At 35.0% G+C, this 16,683-nt stretch overlaps 2 protein-coding genes across 6 annotated transcripts; both read left to right on the forward strand.

Annotated features, from left to right (window-relative positions):
• Window positions 1-207: 207 nt before the first annotated feature.
• Window positions 208-4,436, forward strand: LOC130824743 (protein IQ-DOMAIN 19). The gene is made up of 4 exons (XM_057689765.1): window positions 208-859; window positions 1,607-1,840; window positions 2,847-3,536; window positions 4,055-4,436. Exons 1-4 carry the CDS (start codon window positions 437-439, stop codon window positions 4,064-4,066), a joined length of 1,359 nt encoding a protein of 452 aa, XP_057545748.1. The 5' UTR covers window positions 208-436; the 3' UTR covers window positions 4,067-4,436.
• Window positions 4,437-6,246: 1,810 nt separating this feature from the next.
• LOC130824753 (U-box domain-containing protein 44-like) lies at window positions 6,247-16,200 on the forward strand. Of its 5 annotated transcripts, XM_057689791.1 has the most exons (5): window positions 6,247-6,629; window positions 6,803-6,940; window positions 9,850-10,421; window positions 10,534-10,846; window positions 14,335-16,200. In XM_057689791.1, the coding sequence occupies exons 3-5, from the start codon at window positions 9,861-9,863 to the stop codon at window positions 15,900-15,902; spliced, it is 2,442 nt and encodes an 813-aa protein (XP_057545774.1). In that variant the 5' UTR covers window positions 6,247-6,629; window positions 6,803-6,940; window positions 9,850-9,860; the 3' UTR covers window positions 15,903-16,200. The 5 variants fall into 5 exon arrangements, with proteins under 5 accessions (XP_057545774.1, XP_057545757.1, XP_057545766.1 ...); XM_057689774.1 differs by having other exon boundaries at window positions 6,247-6,940; window positions 7,572-10,421; XM_057689783.1 differs by having other exon boundaries at window positions 6,247-6,940.
• The last annotated feature ends 483 nt before the right edge of the window (window positions 16,201-16,683 follow it).

Genomic DNA, 16,683 nt, shown 5'->3' on the forward strand with positions numbered 1-16,683 from the left:
TTTGAATCAAATTATTATGCACTCCCTTATTTACATTTATAAAATTCACACAATTAAAAGCTACTTAAACGTCTAGCAACTACAATCGACAATAATAGTATGGTAAAAGTTATATACTCACAATCAAAAAAATAAAATAAAGGACAATGACAGGTATATAAAAATAGTGTACACTAGTAGATGAGATAGGGAAAATACAAAGAAGTACGTATAAACCCAATTATACAACATTAGACAAGTAGACAACTATGAATATGAAAATGAACTAACCAACTAACGACAACTGAAATAAAGGCAAAGAGGCACAAACATGGAAGGGGGAGCTGCTTCTACTCTGTTCTTCATAACTTGTTTATTTAGTTCTCAAATCTTAATACCGATGTATTTGGTCTAATTAATTCATTCCACTTACAAATAAATTACTGTACAAGTTAAGATGGGGAAAACAGGAAAATGGTTCAAGAGTTTTCTGACTGGAAAAAAAGAGAAAGATCAGAAGAATAGTATTGGAAATTGCATCAATAATCAGTCTAATTCTACAAATCATCAAAATCCCACTACTCCTAAAGAGAAAAAAAGATGGAGTTTTCGTCGATCTTCTATTACTAATACTACTACTACTACCACTACTGCTAAATCTGCTGATGCAATCAATGCACAGCCGAATGAATTAGGAGAGTCGGCAGCAGCAGCAGCAGCTGCGGCTGCTGCTGTGCTCGAGAAGCCTGCACACGAGGGAGATACCGACAGTTGTGCTGCAGTGAGTAATGCAACAGTCGGACCGGCAAATCCTGTCAATAATTGCATTCTAGAGGAAGCTGCTGCTGTCAAGATTCAGTCTGTTTATCGCTCTTATTTGGTATGTTTTTTTTTTCGATTTTGAATTTATAGTTGATTAATGATGTTGATTAACTCTAAGCGGGATTTGAGTGAGTCAGATATACACAACTTTAGTGATGATAAAAAGGTTACTTTCAATTGAATCATCATCTGAAAAGTATAGATCAAGTAGTTTATAAAATGTATTGGAGGCTAATTATAATTATATTATGGTATATTACAAATTCTTGTAAAAGACGGTCTTTTTGAAAGACCGTTTCTAATTCGGTTAGCCCATTATCATCTTTTAGTTTAATTAACCTTTAATATCAAGTAGTTTATAAAATGTATTGGAGGCTAATTATAATTATATTATGGTATATTACAAATTCTTGTAAAAGACGGTCTTTTTGAAAGACCGTCTCTAATTCGGTTAGCCCATTATCATCTTTTAGTTTAATTAACCTTTAATATCAAGTAGTTTATAAAATGTATTGGAGGCTAATTATAATTATATTATGGTATATTACAAATTCTTGTGAAAGACGGTCTTTTTGAAAGACCGTCTCTAATTCTATTAGCCAATTATCATCTTTTAGTTTAATTAACCTTTAATAGATTGGGTCTGTAGGAGACCTGCTGATAGTTTGGCCGCATTCCTACTTTATGGGTATAGGTTGCCGTCATTCTTTCCTTCCAGACCCGATCATGGTTTTTTATGGCGGGGTACACTGAGTATGATAATGATGATTAGCGTAAGATGTATAAAGGGTAAATTGTATTGCAGGCAAGAAAAGCACTAAAGGCTTTAAGAGGATTAGTGAAGTTGCAGGCATTAGTAAGGGGTCATTTGGTAAGAAAGCAAGCAACAGCAACATTAAGATGTATGCAAGCCCTTGTAACAGCTCAGGCTCGAGCTCGAGCTCAAAGGATCCAGGCAGTGGATGAAGGGAAGATCAGTAACCACAGGCAATCTACACACAGAAGGAGCAGTCAAGAAAAGATCAAGCATATTCATCCTGTTAGTATGCTGTTATTTGATTTAATTTCTTTCCTTTCTTATATTTTATTGGGTTTTGGAAGTAATAAATTTAGAAATTTATTGTTCTTTTCAGCTGATTTTGTACAAGATAATGAACAGAAAGGAATTGATCATGGCTAGTGTTGTCAAAAATCACTAGATCTTATTGACCAAATAAATGGTCAGGATGTCACTGTCCAGATCCATTTAAAACTATTTATATATGATATTCGTGGCCCTTTCTGGTTTAAAAGTTATAACTTGATTTTTCTGATGATCCAATCATGTTGTAATCATAAAAGTCTACTTTCAACTTTACTTTTCATACTTCCTCCGTTACAATAATATTGCTATTGAGTGTGATATGTGTGGGAAAATGTCACTATTAGTAGCGAGTATTTGAAACGGAGGAAGTATATGATAAGGAAACAATATTTTTTTCTTTATTATTTTAGAACGATATTTTACTATTCAATGTCAATAAGTGACTCCATCTAGGTTTTCATTTAGATGGTCGTTTGGATTAGATGTAGGCATCCTTATACTTGTAAAAGCAAAGAGTTGTTTTCTAATTGACCCTTTAGCAAACATCATCTGCAACATAACATGCATAAGATGTGCGACACAAATAGAAAGATGAAGTTGTGTATGTTAGGCCATGACTTACCTCGTGGGACACACTCACAAGGTACTTGCGGGCTTGGGCCCGCAAACTTGCAGGTAACGAGTGTTGGATTGCATACACATTTGATAAGATTTATTCTTTTCCAAAATCATATATTAGGAGAATCATCCACCAAACATTCCTTTATGGGTATGAGTTGCTGTCTTTCTTTACTCCCTAAACCTTAATTATAATTTTCCCATTAGCATAATTTACTGGGTATGATAATAATGATGACCCACCAAACATTATATGCAAGTCCACAAGCCATTATTTTACTGATATGTCATTTTCATCAGATATAAAGTATTTCCAACAGTGTACTCTATCAAACCAATGCAGGACATGGAAGAGAATATAAAGATAGTAGAAATGGACAGGGGAGAATTCAGATCAAACATAAACAGCAGGAACAGCTACTCAAATCCAAGCCAACAACATGTAAATGAAAGAATGGACAACAGCATATCAACCTATTATTCTTCCCCAAATCCAAAACTATACATACAGGATCCATATCCACAATACTGCCCTGCACCATCAGGAATCACAGACATGAGTCCAAGAACCTGCAGTGGCCATTTTGAGGATTACTCTTTCGCTACTGCACAAAGCAGTCCGCAATGTAACTCTGCTCTGTCGAGGCCAGACACTTGTGCGACACCCTTCTCGTTCCCTAAGCCTGAATATGCCGAGACAATGTCCTACGATTTTCCGCTCTACCCCAATTATATGGCTAATACTGAGTCCTCGCGAGCCAAAGTTCGATCACAAAGTGCACCGAAACAAAGACCTGAGTTTGAGAGGCAGCCTAGTAGGGGGCGAAGGGCCTCTATTGAAGGACGGAACATACCAAAGGGGGCTAAAATGCAACGCTCATCGTCTCATGTTGGGTCGACTGCACAAAACTATCAGTATCCTTGGTCAGTCAAGCTTGATAAATCGACTGTTTCGCTTAGAGATAGTGAGTGTGGTTCGACTTGTTCGATGGCTACCAATGCTTACTACTGCAGATCAGTTGTATCATATGATGTAAGTATTATCTATTATGTCATGCAGATGCTGTTAAACTATATAACATATCCTCGGGCCTCAACCATCAGCTTAATCTTTTGGTTGAGTTGGTTCATTAACATTGTATCAAAAGCCAGCGTGACAAAAGGTCACTGTTAGAGTATATAACATATCCTAAGGCCTCAACCATTAGCTTAAGTTTTTGGTTGAATTGGTTCCTTGATATGTTATGTATTCTAACAGTCACGGGTTTGATCCGAATCTTGATAATCCCTTATTTTCAAGTGAAATATTCAGCGCTTGGCTTGAAGGAGGTCTTTTGTTGTATCCACACTTTTTGCCCAAAGAGCTCTGTGTGAGGGGGCGTGTTAGAATACATGATATATCCATGTGCTTTAACCATCAGTTTAAGCTTTTGGTTGAATTGGTTGCTTGATAGATGAAATCCAAAGCTTAAAATTGTATGTGATAAATGATTTTTTTTACTAATATTTATCTTCAAAATGCACTAAATTTTTGATGATTTTTGAATGCAGCCAAGATGCTAGAGTTGGTATATTCAAGCTTACAAGCATGATGTAGTCACAAGAAAGGGAAAGAGCATTGAGAAGTCAAAGGTTTCTCTTAATTTTATTAATTTGGGTGTGATAATTTAAGGAATGTCATCAATCTTGTGTATTAAAAGTTTCTTTTTCTTTTGTAATTTATGTTTTATATGTACTTGTTTTTATTGTTCTTGAGGCAAGCAACAAAGAAATTACAATGTTGTGGAGAGAGTAGTGATACAACATGATCTATATATGTTGTCTAGGTTTTAATTGAATGCCATAAGTTGTGATAAAAAAACCTCTTCCACATATAACATTTTGTTTATAAAAAGTTAAAAGTTGGGCATACAACTCTTCTTCGTCTTATAAATGTTTGCCATATCTTTTTAAATGTGTTAAGTTGTGATATAGAAATGCTCGCCAATAGACTATATATCGTGTCGTACTATTTTTAAAATGGTGAATGTGGCATGTCCGTGGCCCTCTTTAGCAATTGGAGAGTTATATTCTTTCGAGCTATACAGTTAAACTCATGTTCATGTCTAAGTCTCAATGGACTGTTGGAAATATAATGCAAATACAAATAAAACAAATCGATTTGTATTTTCCTTGTGTGGATGGCAATGGAACTTCTTACTTTGTAAATCACCAAATGGACACCATGAAGATAAGGTTGCGACAATCAGAGAGTCGCTCGAAAACTTGATATGAGTAGAAAGCGTTCATGCACTTTCCTATTGTGCTCCCACAAAAGGTGCTTGGGATGATAAATGAAATTCACAATGAGATACAATTTACACAACAAAATCCTAGCACAAGGAAATTGCAATAGTAAATACAAGTGTTGTAGTGAATTATGAACTTTGATGATATTAAGAGTTAATTACTCTCTCAATATTATCTCATGAAAGTAAGAACAAGAATAAGAGTATTCTTAAGAGATAAATCATAAATCATATGAAATTGGGATGGAATGTCCCTTGGCGTGCAACCTCTATTTATAGAGCTATGCATCAAACAATACCTCATTTTAAAACAAAAGTGTTTCACCAAACAAAGCTTACGAATCAAAGTAATGTTTCACCAAGCAAAGTTTACGAACCAAAGTTATGTTTCACCAAGCAAAGCTTATGAATCAAAGTAATGATTCATCAAACAAAACTTATGAATCAAAGTAATGATTCATCAAATTCTTTGAGGCATTTAATTTGAACTTATAATATATTTATTTTAATATCCTAGATCTTCTTCTACCTATGAACTTAGTATGTAGTATATACAAATCTAGGTCTATATACTCTAAATGTTCAACATGAACTAGTATATGAAAGATTTTAATATCCTTGATTTGATAATATAAGAAAAATATGCACGAAAAATTATACTACTTTTTATAAAAATTAAGTAATTTTTCAGTTTTATTAAATTGCAACAATGACTTAAATTTAATTTATTTGTAAATTACAATCTAATAACTTGATAATACATCATTAAGAAACAACCAATTAGCGATTAAAGCTCCAAATAGCTCACTAATTAACTGTTAAACTTTTAGTTTTTTAATAATATTATTTTAAATAAATAAAACAAAAAATCATTGTCATTTTCACGAGACTCTCCTTGTCCTTCATTGTATAATACTCCCTCCTATTAAAGAGAGTCAAAAGTGGGACTCTAAGGATAGGAAAGAGAGTGGTATTATGGGTTTTTAATGTAAGGGAGGAAAATAGTGTGGGTAATGGAGGGTATAATTGGAAATAGGATAAAGCTATTAAGGGCATAAAAGTCAAAAACTCATACCAAAAATAGAAATGAGACAATTAAAGTGACTTGACTATAAAAGGAAATGAAACACATAAGCTGAATAAGAGAGAGTATTTTATTAAGAACGATTTATGCGTTCATGATTTTTATAGCCAATCCTATATTATTTAGATTAAAATTTTGACATTAATGATATAATAATACATTTAAATATGAAGAAAAGTTAAGCAATAATAATCTAATATATATTTTCTTTTAAAAAAAATAAATCTAATATGGTCAAAAACATTGAAATTTTTTCATGATTTTAATTTTTCAATCATCAATTCTCAATAAAATTATGATAAAAGGTGAGTAACTTTATAAAAGTTGTTTTTATCAATGAAAAAATATATAAATACTTAAAAATTTAAATTAGAGGTAAGAGAAGTAGACTTCTCTCAAAATTGATATTCTCAAATTTGGCATTCCGTCTTACCTAACCTTCCCAAATCCCAAGTCTTCTTCTACCTAATAATACTATACTCAAATTTGTTGCAAGTTCTTCACACCTCCTCAGAACCATCCTGGAAAGTGGAAATAAACTATCTTTCTTCTTTACATTTTTACATGGAAAAAAATTCCCATTTTCCAGATTTTAATTTCCATTATTATGATTAAATTAAGCAAGCAGCAAACCCTAAAAGGTCAAACCTCAAATTTGTTTTTTGGTGGTCCCTTCATCAACAAACAAGGCTATTCATTGTCAACCCATATTCTTCTTTCTCCATAATTATCATTCACCACATTAACAGCTAAGGTTTACTCAATTAGTAGAAGTTTTACTTAAATACTTTCTTTTTTTTTTCCTTTTCTTTAAATGATTTTCCCCAATTACCTTTTGCAAAGAAGAAATAAAATAATTGAATTGGGTTATGAATTGAGATCTCCTGTTGTTGATTCTTGCTGATTTCTGTGCATTGGCTTAAACAGATTCAATTTTTGAAGGTTGGATAAATATATTAGGGTTTTTCTTTCAGTTATGATGAAGTTGGCATCAAGTTCAGCCAATTTTGGGATTTGAGTTCTTGCTGTTTTGATATTTGGTCAATTTTGCCCATCTTTTGCTTTGTAAGTCTTATTGGTTTTATTTTTATTGTTTGATTAAATTTCATTAAACATGCTCAATTGAATTGCTGTTTTTCTGCTGATAAAATTTGAATGCTAAAGTTTAGACTTAATTGGTTATTGCCTATTTGGTAAATTCTTTTATGTGGGTGTTTTTACTTTCTTAAGGTAGTGAAATGTAAAGTTCTTGTTTTGGGTCTTCTAGATTGTTCTTTCATGAAAGTTGAATGTTGATGGTGTAAATAGTTTAATATAATCAAATAACAACAATATTGTTGGCCTTGCTCAAGGCTCAAGTTTGAAAGCTTACCAGCATTATCATAGACTATAGTAATGTTTTACTTACCAGGACCACTGGCATGGTATGATGCACAAGCAAGATCGGCTGTCGAATTGGTTTTTGACTGGAATATTAGTCGAGACCACTGTCTGGGGCGAATAATTTGTTTTTGATGGCTATTAGTGCGATTCTTTACCATGATACACTCTTTGAGTTGCTCTGCAATTTTATTTGTGGTATCACTATTTTTTTGTAACTATTGAGAAACCTAGTATGGATTTTATGTTTTTGTCATAGATTATTAGTATATATTTTAAGATGCTGGCCTAAATTATCGTGTTATGGTTTGAATAGGCATGTTGAAGATAATTATATTTTCAACACTAAGGAATCTAGTTCGATACCAATAAGTGCTTCTACGCTCACTTTTTACTCCAGGTTACGTCATTCTACACTAATAAGTTTTGTTCATAACCAAGAAAGTTTTGCCGAGCGGTAAAGGCGTGTTTGACAACCAAGAGGTTGTGGGATCAAAGCCCCCTAGAGGGACCTTGAGGGTGGGGTTTCCCTTTATGTTCTCCATGTCAGGTGTCCTTTCTTAAGCCCACCAAGCATCCAGTTTATGGGACTAGCTTGCTGCAGAATCATCCATATATTGAGGGATGTAGCTTGTGCGTAGAAGGGATTGTGCGATGCTAAGTTCCGGGGAAGTCTAGCACTTGTGTGTTAGCAATGTAAATTGTCGAACACAAGGATGTGCTAAGCGTTGCTTCTTTGTGGAGTGAGCCAAAGGGTCCGAATGTGACACCTTGCTTGTCAAGAAGGGTGGACTTGTGCAAGGTTCCGTGACAAAAGCAAAAGAAGATTTTTCTCACCTAATATGTTCAGTTTAGTAAAGTATCAGAAAGCACATACTTAATTTGTTTTTTTCCCTTTGAACATTTTGGTTGAAATTACATTGTGAAATGTTCAATACATCACGCCTCTGTAATTGACACATAATTAAATTTAATGCTCTTATAACTAATCATGAGATCTGAATAAATTTGAGAGGTAGGTGGCTAGCTTCAAAGTGAGCTTTTTAGACCTTTGGTCTCTGAACAGAAGAAAAGCTTTCTATGTTTGAGTCTAGTTGATTAAAGTTGTTGAAAGATGTATGGAAGATTAGCTTACAATGAATACTACATGATGGGACAGCTTGGCATACCTTAGGGCTCAGGCTCTAAAACATCCCAACATCCCATCCCAGTTGCTCTAGTAAAAATGGCTACAAAACTCATCGTACCCGGAGCTTGAATGCCATTAATTGAGAACATAGCTTCAGTTACATTAGACATTGTAAATGGAGCCATGACTCTGAAATCGAGTATTAGATAGAATAAAGTGGAGTTTTCATCACCATTTTGTAACTGTCTTATCTTCATGGCTTAATGGAATAAAGTGAAATTTTCATCACCATTCTTTGCCCAAACCAGTTTGGATTGGCTCAGAAAAGAAGACAATGACTTCCTAATTGCTACAAATTTTCTTTCTTCTCACTCAAATATAGCCATTTCAGGGTTTGGAGGGTTCCTGAGGCAATCAAGTTCCCTATCTTCCATCACTTGCAAAGCTGACATGTACTGAACATGAATCTCCTGAATCTCTCTTGATGCACTTCAAATTTTTTTCATGTTCTTTAAATTATCATGAGACCAAAAATAGGAGGACCAGGACATACTTTACACATCCCTAATAATAGTCTCGAAATGTGAGTATCTGGCCACATCCCGAAACATTTCAATGAAGGTTTTCCATAAACAACATGCTACCAAGTTGCTATCCCGGCGAATTGGTCGAATTATCCGTCATTTACAAACATAATTCTAACACTATAAATACATTCAAACCAATGATCAATTGCTAAGATTCTGTCCAGCTTAGAATAAACTCTAGCATTTACCAATTGCTTGTACCAAGTGTAAAAATTACCACTCTACTTAATAATCTAAAACAAACTTTTGTGGCTCATTAAAATCACATTAAATTCCCCTAAGACCATCCATGGCATATGGAGACCGAGCCCATTCTTTTGTTAGTTATCCCATAGTGGCTAGTGCTCTTATTTCTCTACTCTGATTGAGCATAAACATTTGAGCAGGCAACCATCAAAAAGATAATTAATGAGTTGATCAAAGCAAAATATAAGATTAACATGAAAAGCTTTTGGATTTCAAGCTATTACTATTCTTCCATTAGGATGGTAATTTGAATTTGAAACAAAACACCATCCTTCAAACGTATTAAGGCACAAAGTTCAAAGAGTACTGTTTTCTTTAGATTGGTAATTACGAAAGTGAAGGCGGAACACCTCTACAAAAACCTATTCTCCTTGCCTTGTAAGGCTGCTTATTTCTGATTGGGAGCTTTCTGTTTGTAAGTGTTGAGGTAATTTTGTTTTTGTGGAGGCTGGGTGACTAGTTTGATTGTGTTGTTGTAGCCTCGTAGGTACTAGATGCACGTTACTTGAGCTTTGCTTGTTCTTGTTAATTTTTATTAAGTTACGGATCTTTATGATGTGAATTTTTATTTTTCTATATGAAGAGTATACTAATCAATTTATGTGCAATTATGTTTTTGGCTCTTTACATAGAAGTATTACATATGGGTGGGAGCTCAGGTGGCAGTTCTGACATTGATAGCCAGTCAGATGACTGTTCAATTGTTGAGACACTGCATGTAGAGCCTATCTTCCGCCCATTTCTTTGCCCTTTAACAAAGAAGGTCATGCGCGATCCGGTAACCATAGAAAATGGGAATACTTTTGAACGGGAGGCAATCGAGAAATGGTTTAGAGAATGTAAGGAGAGTGGAAAGAAGCCTACATGTCCATTAACGTTAAAAGACCTGAAAAGTACTTATTTGAACCCAAGTATAGCTCTGAGGAACACAATTGAAGAATGGACTGCCAGGAATGAAGCGGCACAACTTGATAGGGCACGTCGGTCATTATCATCTGGGGCATCACCTAAAGATATTCTTCAAGCATTGAGTTATTTGGAATATATAGCAAAAGGAAGCAGAACAAAATCAAATAAGCATGCTGTTCATAATGCAGAGACAGTGAATTCAATTGTTGAAATGCTTAGAAACAGTAGCAGGAAAATTCGATGTAAAGCCTTGGAAACTCTTCGGGTCATAGCAGAACAAGACTCAGACATGAAGGTTTTTTTTCTCTTCGATGGTTACTTTTTAAGTAATAAAATCACTAGGACTAACGTGACATTTTTCATTGTATATGAAACTTGACATTGTGTTCTGCTAATGTGTTGTGCAGGAAACAATGGGTGAAGGAGGCACTATACGTACCATTGTGAAATTGTTGTCCCTTCAGTCCTCAGAGAAAGAAAAAGCAGAAGCTATCTCTTTGCTTTATGAGCTTTCTAAATCTAAAAATCTTTCTGAGAAAATAGGCTCAATCAATGGAGCAGTTATATTCTTAATTGGGATGACAGGCAGTAATTCCGAAAATATTTTAATTGTTGAGAAAGCTTATAAAACCCTGGATAATCTTGCACAGAGTGAAAACAATGTGCGGCTTATGGCTGAAAATGGTAGACTGCAGCCCCTTTTGACACTCCTACTTGAAGGTATATACTTTCTCATTTTAGTATCCGGTTTATGTCAAAATTCGAGATGATCCAGGTAGGGCTGTAGGCTACTGATGCGTGTTGCTTTTGAACTTCTAAACTTTGATGTTAAAACTTTAATGTTTAGATTATAATTATGTGCTAACTTTTGTTTATGTTGAGATAAAAGTGATCCTGAGATTCTTTGGGGGCATCACCTATTTTAAGTCTTAGGTATAGCTGGAATTAGCCAAATCGATACATTATTGGGTCGACCAATTTTACAATAATTTGAAAGTAATCATCTAACGAGGATCGAGAAAGTCATGTATATACCCACATACCACCACTTTGATCACAATGACATCACCAGCTATTATAGATCAAACGGGAGAACTCATACCTAAAGACTAGCATATTAGGTGAGAAAGTCCATTCGATCTATAAACTCCTCATTAGTTTCCCACACAACTCTAGTGGGAGAAGTCCTACTCCCATACCTTGTAACGAGCTCAAATTCATTACACCAATTCAAGCACCAACACTCATACACCTTGCTTACTTGGAACTAACCCTTTGATCTCCTCCATCATCTAGATCTAGTTTCAATTTCGAATTATCCACAAGACCAGTGACAAAATTACCTTCCCACCAAACAATATCTAACAGAATAAATCTATATCTGATATAATTTACCACATTTCAAAACTCAAACATTACATACAATTAGGAAGAATCATAAAATAGCACCTTCCAAAGGAATTTTTTAAGAGATTGCACATTATACATAGAGAACGCATACAACATGCTCAGAGTAGGGCCATGGTGGGGTTCAATAAAGAAAGATAATTGGTTATAGTTGATTAATACAATTAAGCCATGAATGATGAGATGAAGACCAATGAGGACCTGTGGAGGAGGACCATAGTGCGAAATGTGATTCATATCACTGTATCACAACTACATCATTTTCCTATTATCATTGTTGTGCATTAGAGATCCTATCTAATCCCTATTCCATGTTTGCCACAGTCTTGGATGAACAAAAACGATAGGTTTAAATGAGGTATTGCGGTCTAAAACTCCAGGAAAAGTCTTGTGATTTTAGACTTGGTCGTAGCAAAACTGAGTACTCAATGTGCCATTTGTTTTATCAAAGAGTGGAAAACACATAATTGACTATCTTTTCAAGAATGAATATTCTATGTCACAATAAATCTAAATGTTGATCTTGTTAGATGACAAAGGGTGAGGAGGTTACACTACTAATAATCCAATCTCTCTCCTACACTTATTTTTGAACTGAAATGATGCGCTCCTAGCTTCCCTAAATTCTATTATAGAAGTCGAAATTCCACTTCTCAAAATTCGAAGTAAAACAACTCTCTATGCTTATATCATTAAAAAACAAAGAAATATCATGTCTTTCTTTCACTTCTCGGGTGGTCAAATCTTGTCTAAAGGGTTTATTTGTTTTGTACTTAAGGATTTTGCTTTGTCTTTCCTCTCCATACACTCAAAATTTGCTAGCTAAAGCTGGAGTCTTTATAAGTTTACTTTTAAATTAGTTATTTTAGACATTTGGATCATTTTGAAAAGACGCTCTAATCTTTGGCTTATTCTAAAAGAATTCATAGATGGGATTATTTTAAGAAGCAATGTGATTATCAAAGAAAGACTGCCAAAAAACCTTGTGCCACCACTGCCAAAAGGCTGCATTGCAGTAGCTCTTGTTCCCCATATCCGCATATCATCTCATTTCCATTCTATGTTGTGAATTGATGTTGGGATATAAAAAGGTGGCAATTCTCCATTAAAGAGCGCATCAGAATTTCAATTAATTGTCAGTATGATGCTGGTTATGCGTGAAAAGTTCTTGATAGCATTAGCCAAGTAGGACTATAGTAATGGATTTAATGTCCTAGACCTGCTATACAATCTTTTTTTTATTTTTTGAAAAATTATGTATTTTAAGGGTTTTGCTATATGCAATCTTAGGGATGTATATAAGGCATAAGCATCAAACACAATCCTAATTGAGTATTAAGAAGGGGATAGATCTATGACAAAATCACGCTTGAATCTGTGTATAATTATATAACAACTCCACATTTAGCCTTTTATTGTATACCTAAGCATATTGCTTCGCCTTATTATAGAAATACTCATGATTCTAGCTTGCGTAATGGGATTTGCCTGAAACCCACCTTCCCCAAAAGGTATCAAAACCTCATATTTTGTGGGTTTGTTGGGTGATGATTTGAGGGTAATTTAGAGGTGGTAATGGTTTGGATGCAGAAAGGTGTTGTGGAGATGATGGTTTGATACTCATCCTTAACCTTTTTTGCAATATCACCTAGATAAGAAATGAGACATACAATAAGCCCATTGGGAAATTCTGATCTAAGCACAGGGGGGGTAGAAACAGGAGGGGTGGCCTCCGCAACCCCCAATTTCTGATATTTTGTGAACTTTTAAGGCTTTAAATGTTCTGCTTCTGTCTGATTTTCTTCTACTTGGAACCCTAGATGTTATACTGCTGTTTGATTTTCTTTTAACATGTCACAAGGGCAATTTTTTTCTCCTGTGTGAAAGATTCATAACATCCCAGGACTTCTTACTTTCTATGATTGTAGCATTGACTATATGGATTCTCCACGTACAGCCCCCTTATTGTCATTAGTGAATGTAGTAATGCCAATCAATTCATATGTGGTTTTGACTTTTGAGTAATAAGTTTACTTATTTCTCAATTATAGGTTTGGAGTAAACCTCACGGATACCTATTGTATTTCTAAAACAGGAGGGAGACCATGTCAAACCTTAAAGATGCCACGTGAAATTTCATTCACGAAATCTTATTTGTAATAGTTGTGAAATATTCTATCCTCCATATGACGGCCCGTTTGGTGAGTGGTAATAAACGGTGGTAATGAGAATGTAAACTAGTGTAATTTTTGTTGAAAAATCTCTTGGCTTCCTTGATGACTATGCTTGTCGAACTTCAATCATCTCATTTTTTAATTCCAATGCATTATCATTGGGAGAGGGGTATTAGGTGTTGATGGAAATTTGTAAACAAAAAATTTTTTGTGATTAAAGTTTCATCATCATGGGAATGACATGAAACTTTTGATGAAATTTTATACTATAAATCATTCCCATTACCACCATTTAGTACCACTAACGAAACGGATAAGTAAGATATTGGGATTTCAATCATAAACCACTTAGAAGTATATTCTAGGTATCGTGATCATTTTTCTCAGATATTGTCAATTTTGTATGTGACTATTAATTGTAGATGTAGCTTATAACATTTAGCTTTTTCTTTTCTCTACTTTTAGAACATTCCATCTCTAGTTTGTCTATTCAATCTTTCGGTAACACCTGCCTGAAAAGAGCTAGATTTTGTTTACTATACGCCTTGTGAAACTGTATACTCAATAAGGAATAAGGATGTCTACATGGTTAAACTGAATCTTCCTAATGCTTGCATATCTTCACAGGAAACCCTGAAACTAAATTATCAATGGCTTCATTTCTCGGTGATTTGGGTCTAAGCAATGACGTCAAGGTCCAAGTAGCTGAAACAGTGGGTTCATCACTTGTAAATCTCATGAAAAATGGCGATTTACAGTCTAGGGAAGCTTCCTTGAAAGCCTTGAATCAGATTTCATCATGCGATGTGAGTGCAAAGATATTAATTAAAGCTGGGATTCTTCCTCCGTTAGTGAAGGACCTATTTAGTGTTGGCGTGAGAGGACTTCCGATGCGACTGAAAGAGGTTTCAGCCACTATCCTCTCGAATCTCGTGAATTCGGGATATGAAATTGATTCAGTTATAATAGGTCCTGAAAACCAAACCCTAGTTTCGGAAGAGATAATACACAGCCTCCTCCACCTAATCAGCAATACCGGCCCGTCAATCGAGTGCAAACTCCTCCAGGTTCTTGTTGGACTAACCAGTTATCCCAAGACCGTCGAACGTGTGGTTGCTGTCATTAAAAGTTCCGGTGCTACCATCAGTTTGGTTCAGTTCATTGAGGAGCGAGATTTGCTTTTAGCTGCTGTGAAACTTCTGCATAATATTTCACCTAATATGGCCCAAGAATTAGCCGATGCTTTACTTGCTGCTGGCCAGCTTGGGGCCCTTATCGGAATTATATCCGAGAACAATGGAATTACCGAAGAGCTGGCTGTGGCTGTTGGCCTATTGGCAGAACTTCCCGAAAAAGATCTTGCACTTACTCGAAGAATGTTTAAAGAAGATGCTTTCAGGATGATCATATCTAGAATTAAGAGAATAAGGCAGGGGGAAGCAAGGGGTGGCCGTTTTGTGACTCCATACTTTGAAGGGCTTGTCCGTTCTCTTGCCAGGGTCACGTATGTGGTCGCTGAAGATCATGAATCAATGGCTTTCTGCTGCGACCAAAATCTTGCTTGGCTATTTACCGACTTGCTCCAGGTAAATGGGATCGACAACGTTCCAAAAGCTTCCGCTTGGGCTTTGATGAAACTTTCTTCAGAATCCAAGAACTTGACGAAAAGGCTGGAAATCACACCACCCACTATGTGTGCGTCGATTTTCTCTTGTTTTAACAAACCTCCCCAAATTTCCGGGTTATGTCCCGTTCATGGAGGTATCTGTTCTTTGAGGGAGACATTTTGCCTAGTCGAAGGTCATGTCACGGAAAAGTTAGTAGCACTTCTCGATCACCCAAACGAGAATGTCATCGAGGCATCACTCGCTGCTTTATCCACTTTGTTGGACGATGGAGTCAACATAGAAGAAGGTGTTTTGGTATTACATAAGGCCGATGGAATCAAACCCATTTTGGATATTTTTGTCGAGAAGAAAACCGAAAACCTAATGAAGAGATCCGTTTGGGTGGTGGAGAGGCTTTTACGAATTGATAAGATTGCTTATGAGATATCGAATGATCAGAATGTTGGAACTGCTCTTATCGATGCTTTTCACCATGGAGATTACCGCACTCAACAGATTGCGGAGCGTGCATTGAGGCATGTTGACAGGATCCCGAACTTCTCTGGGATTTTCCCTGGCAATGGGTAGTATTTGGTGCTTTCGGTTTTCCCTTATTTCGCTTCCGGGGAATTTTTCTGTTTAGTGAAAACTTCATGTGAATAATGCATCTTCGGCATTGCAGGGAATGTGGTTCTGGGAATGTATAAAAACTTGTATTTTATTTTACGTCTTGTTGTAAATTCAATTGGTTTTTTCTTTTTGAGCGAGGGAGAGGTCTTGGGTTGTAAAGTCCTTTGTTTCAACGTCTTTAGTTTTGTACAAGTTTCATCGACATTTAATACCACTTTTTGAAAGATTGAATAAAATAAATTTTTTTATAAAAAAATTTTAAAATAAGGTTTGGGAAATTTTCGTTTTCAAATAAGCATCTTTGTATTTTAACAGTCTAACTTAAGGTCAAGTTGTTCGCTGATACTAACAACGAACAAGAGAAAAAAAATACTTTGTTTGCTGTTTTTTTTTAATATTTAATCACAACTTTTAAATTAAAGAGTGATATTTTTTTGTAAATTAAAGATTGATATTTTGGGAAGTGTTTAACAAATGACTCATAGGCTATAGTTAATAGCTAGGTAGAGTGATTTATGTGATTAGCTAATTTTATAAATGGCTTAAACTAGTTGATATTGTCTAAACTAAGACTAACTTGTTTAAAAAATAGCTTATTAATAAAAATAAACTATTTCGACAAACTTATTTACCAAAACTAGAAGGGTTTAAACAGATCCATGACTCAATATTCATCTGACTTTGTAATTGAAACTAATTTGACCCGACTAAAAAAGGATTTACAATCATGTAAAAACCA

Source organism: Amaranthus tricolor, chromosome 1 (genome assembly GCF_026212465.1).
Source record: "Amaranthus tricolor cultivar Red isolate AtriRed21 chromosome 1, ASM2621246v1, whole genome shotgun sequence".
Classification (NCBI taxonomy): domain Eukaryota; kingdom Viridiplantae; phylum Streptophyta; class Magnoliopsida; order Caryophyllales; family Amaranthaceae; genus Amaranthus; species Amaranthus tricolor.

Excerpts from the sequence above, each read along its gene's own strand:
- LOC130824743 (XM_057689765.1), top strand. The coding sequence starts at position 437 with ATGGGGAAAACAGGAAAATGGTTCAAGAGTTTTCTGACTGGAAAAAAA. Across the intron at positions 860-1,606 it reads CTGTTTATCGCTCTTATTTG|GCAAGAAAAGCACTAAAGGC; the intron begins GTATGTTTTTTT and ends ATTGTATTGCAG. Across the intron at positions 1,841-2,846 it reads AGATCAAGCATATTCATCCT|GACATGGAAGAGAATATAAA; the intron begins GTTAGTATGCTG and ends AAACCAATGCAG.
- LOC130824753 (XM_057689774.1), top strand. The coding sequence starts at position 9,795 with ATGAAGAGTATACTAATCAATTTATGTGCAATTATGTTTTTGGCTCTT. Across the intron at positions 10,422-10,533 it reads AACAAGACTCAGACATGAAG|GAAACAATGGGTGAAGGAGG; the intron begins GTTTTTTTTCTC and ends TGTGTTGTGCAG. Across the intron at positions 10,847-14,334 it reads TTTGACACTCCTACTTGAAG|GAAACCCTGAAACTAAATTA; the intron begins GTATATACTTTC and ends ATATCTTCACAG.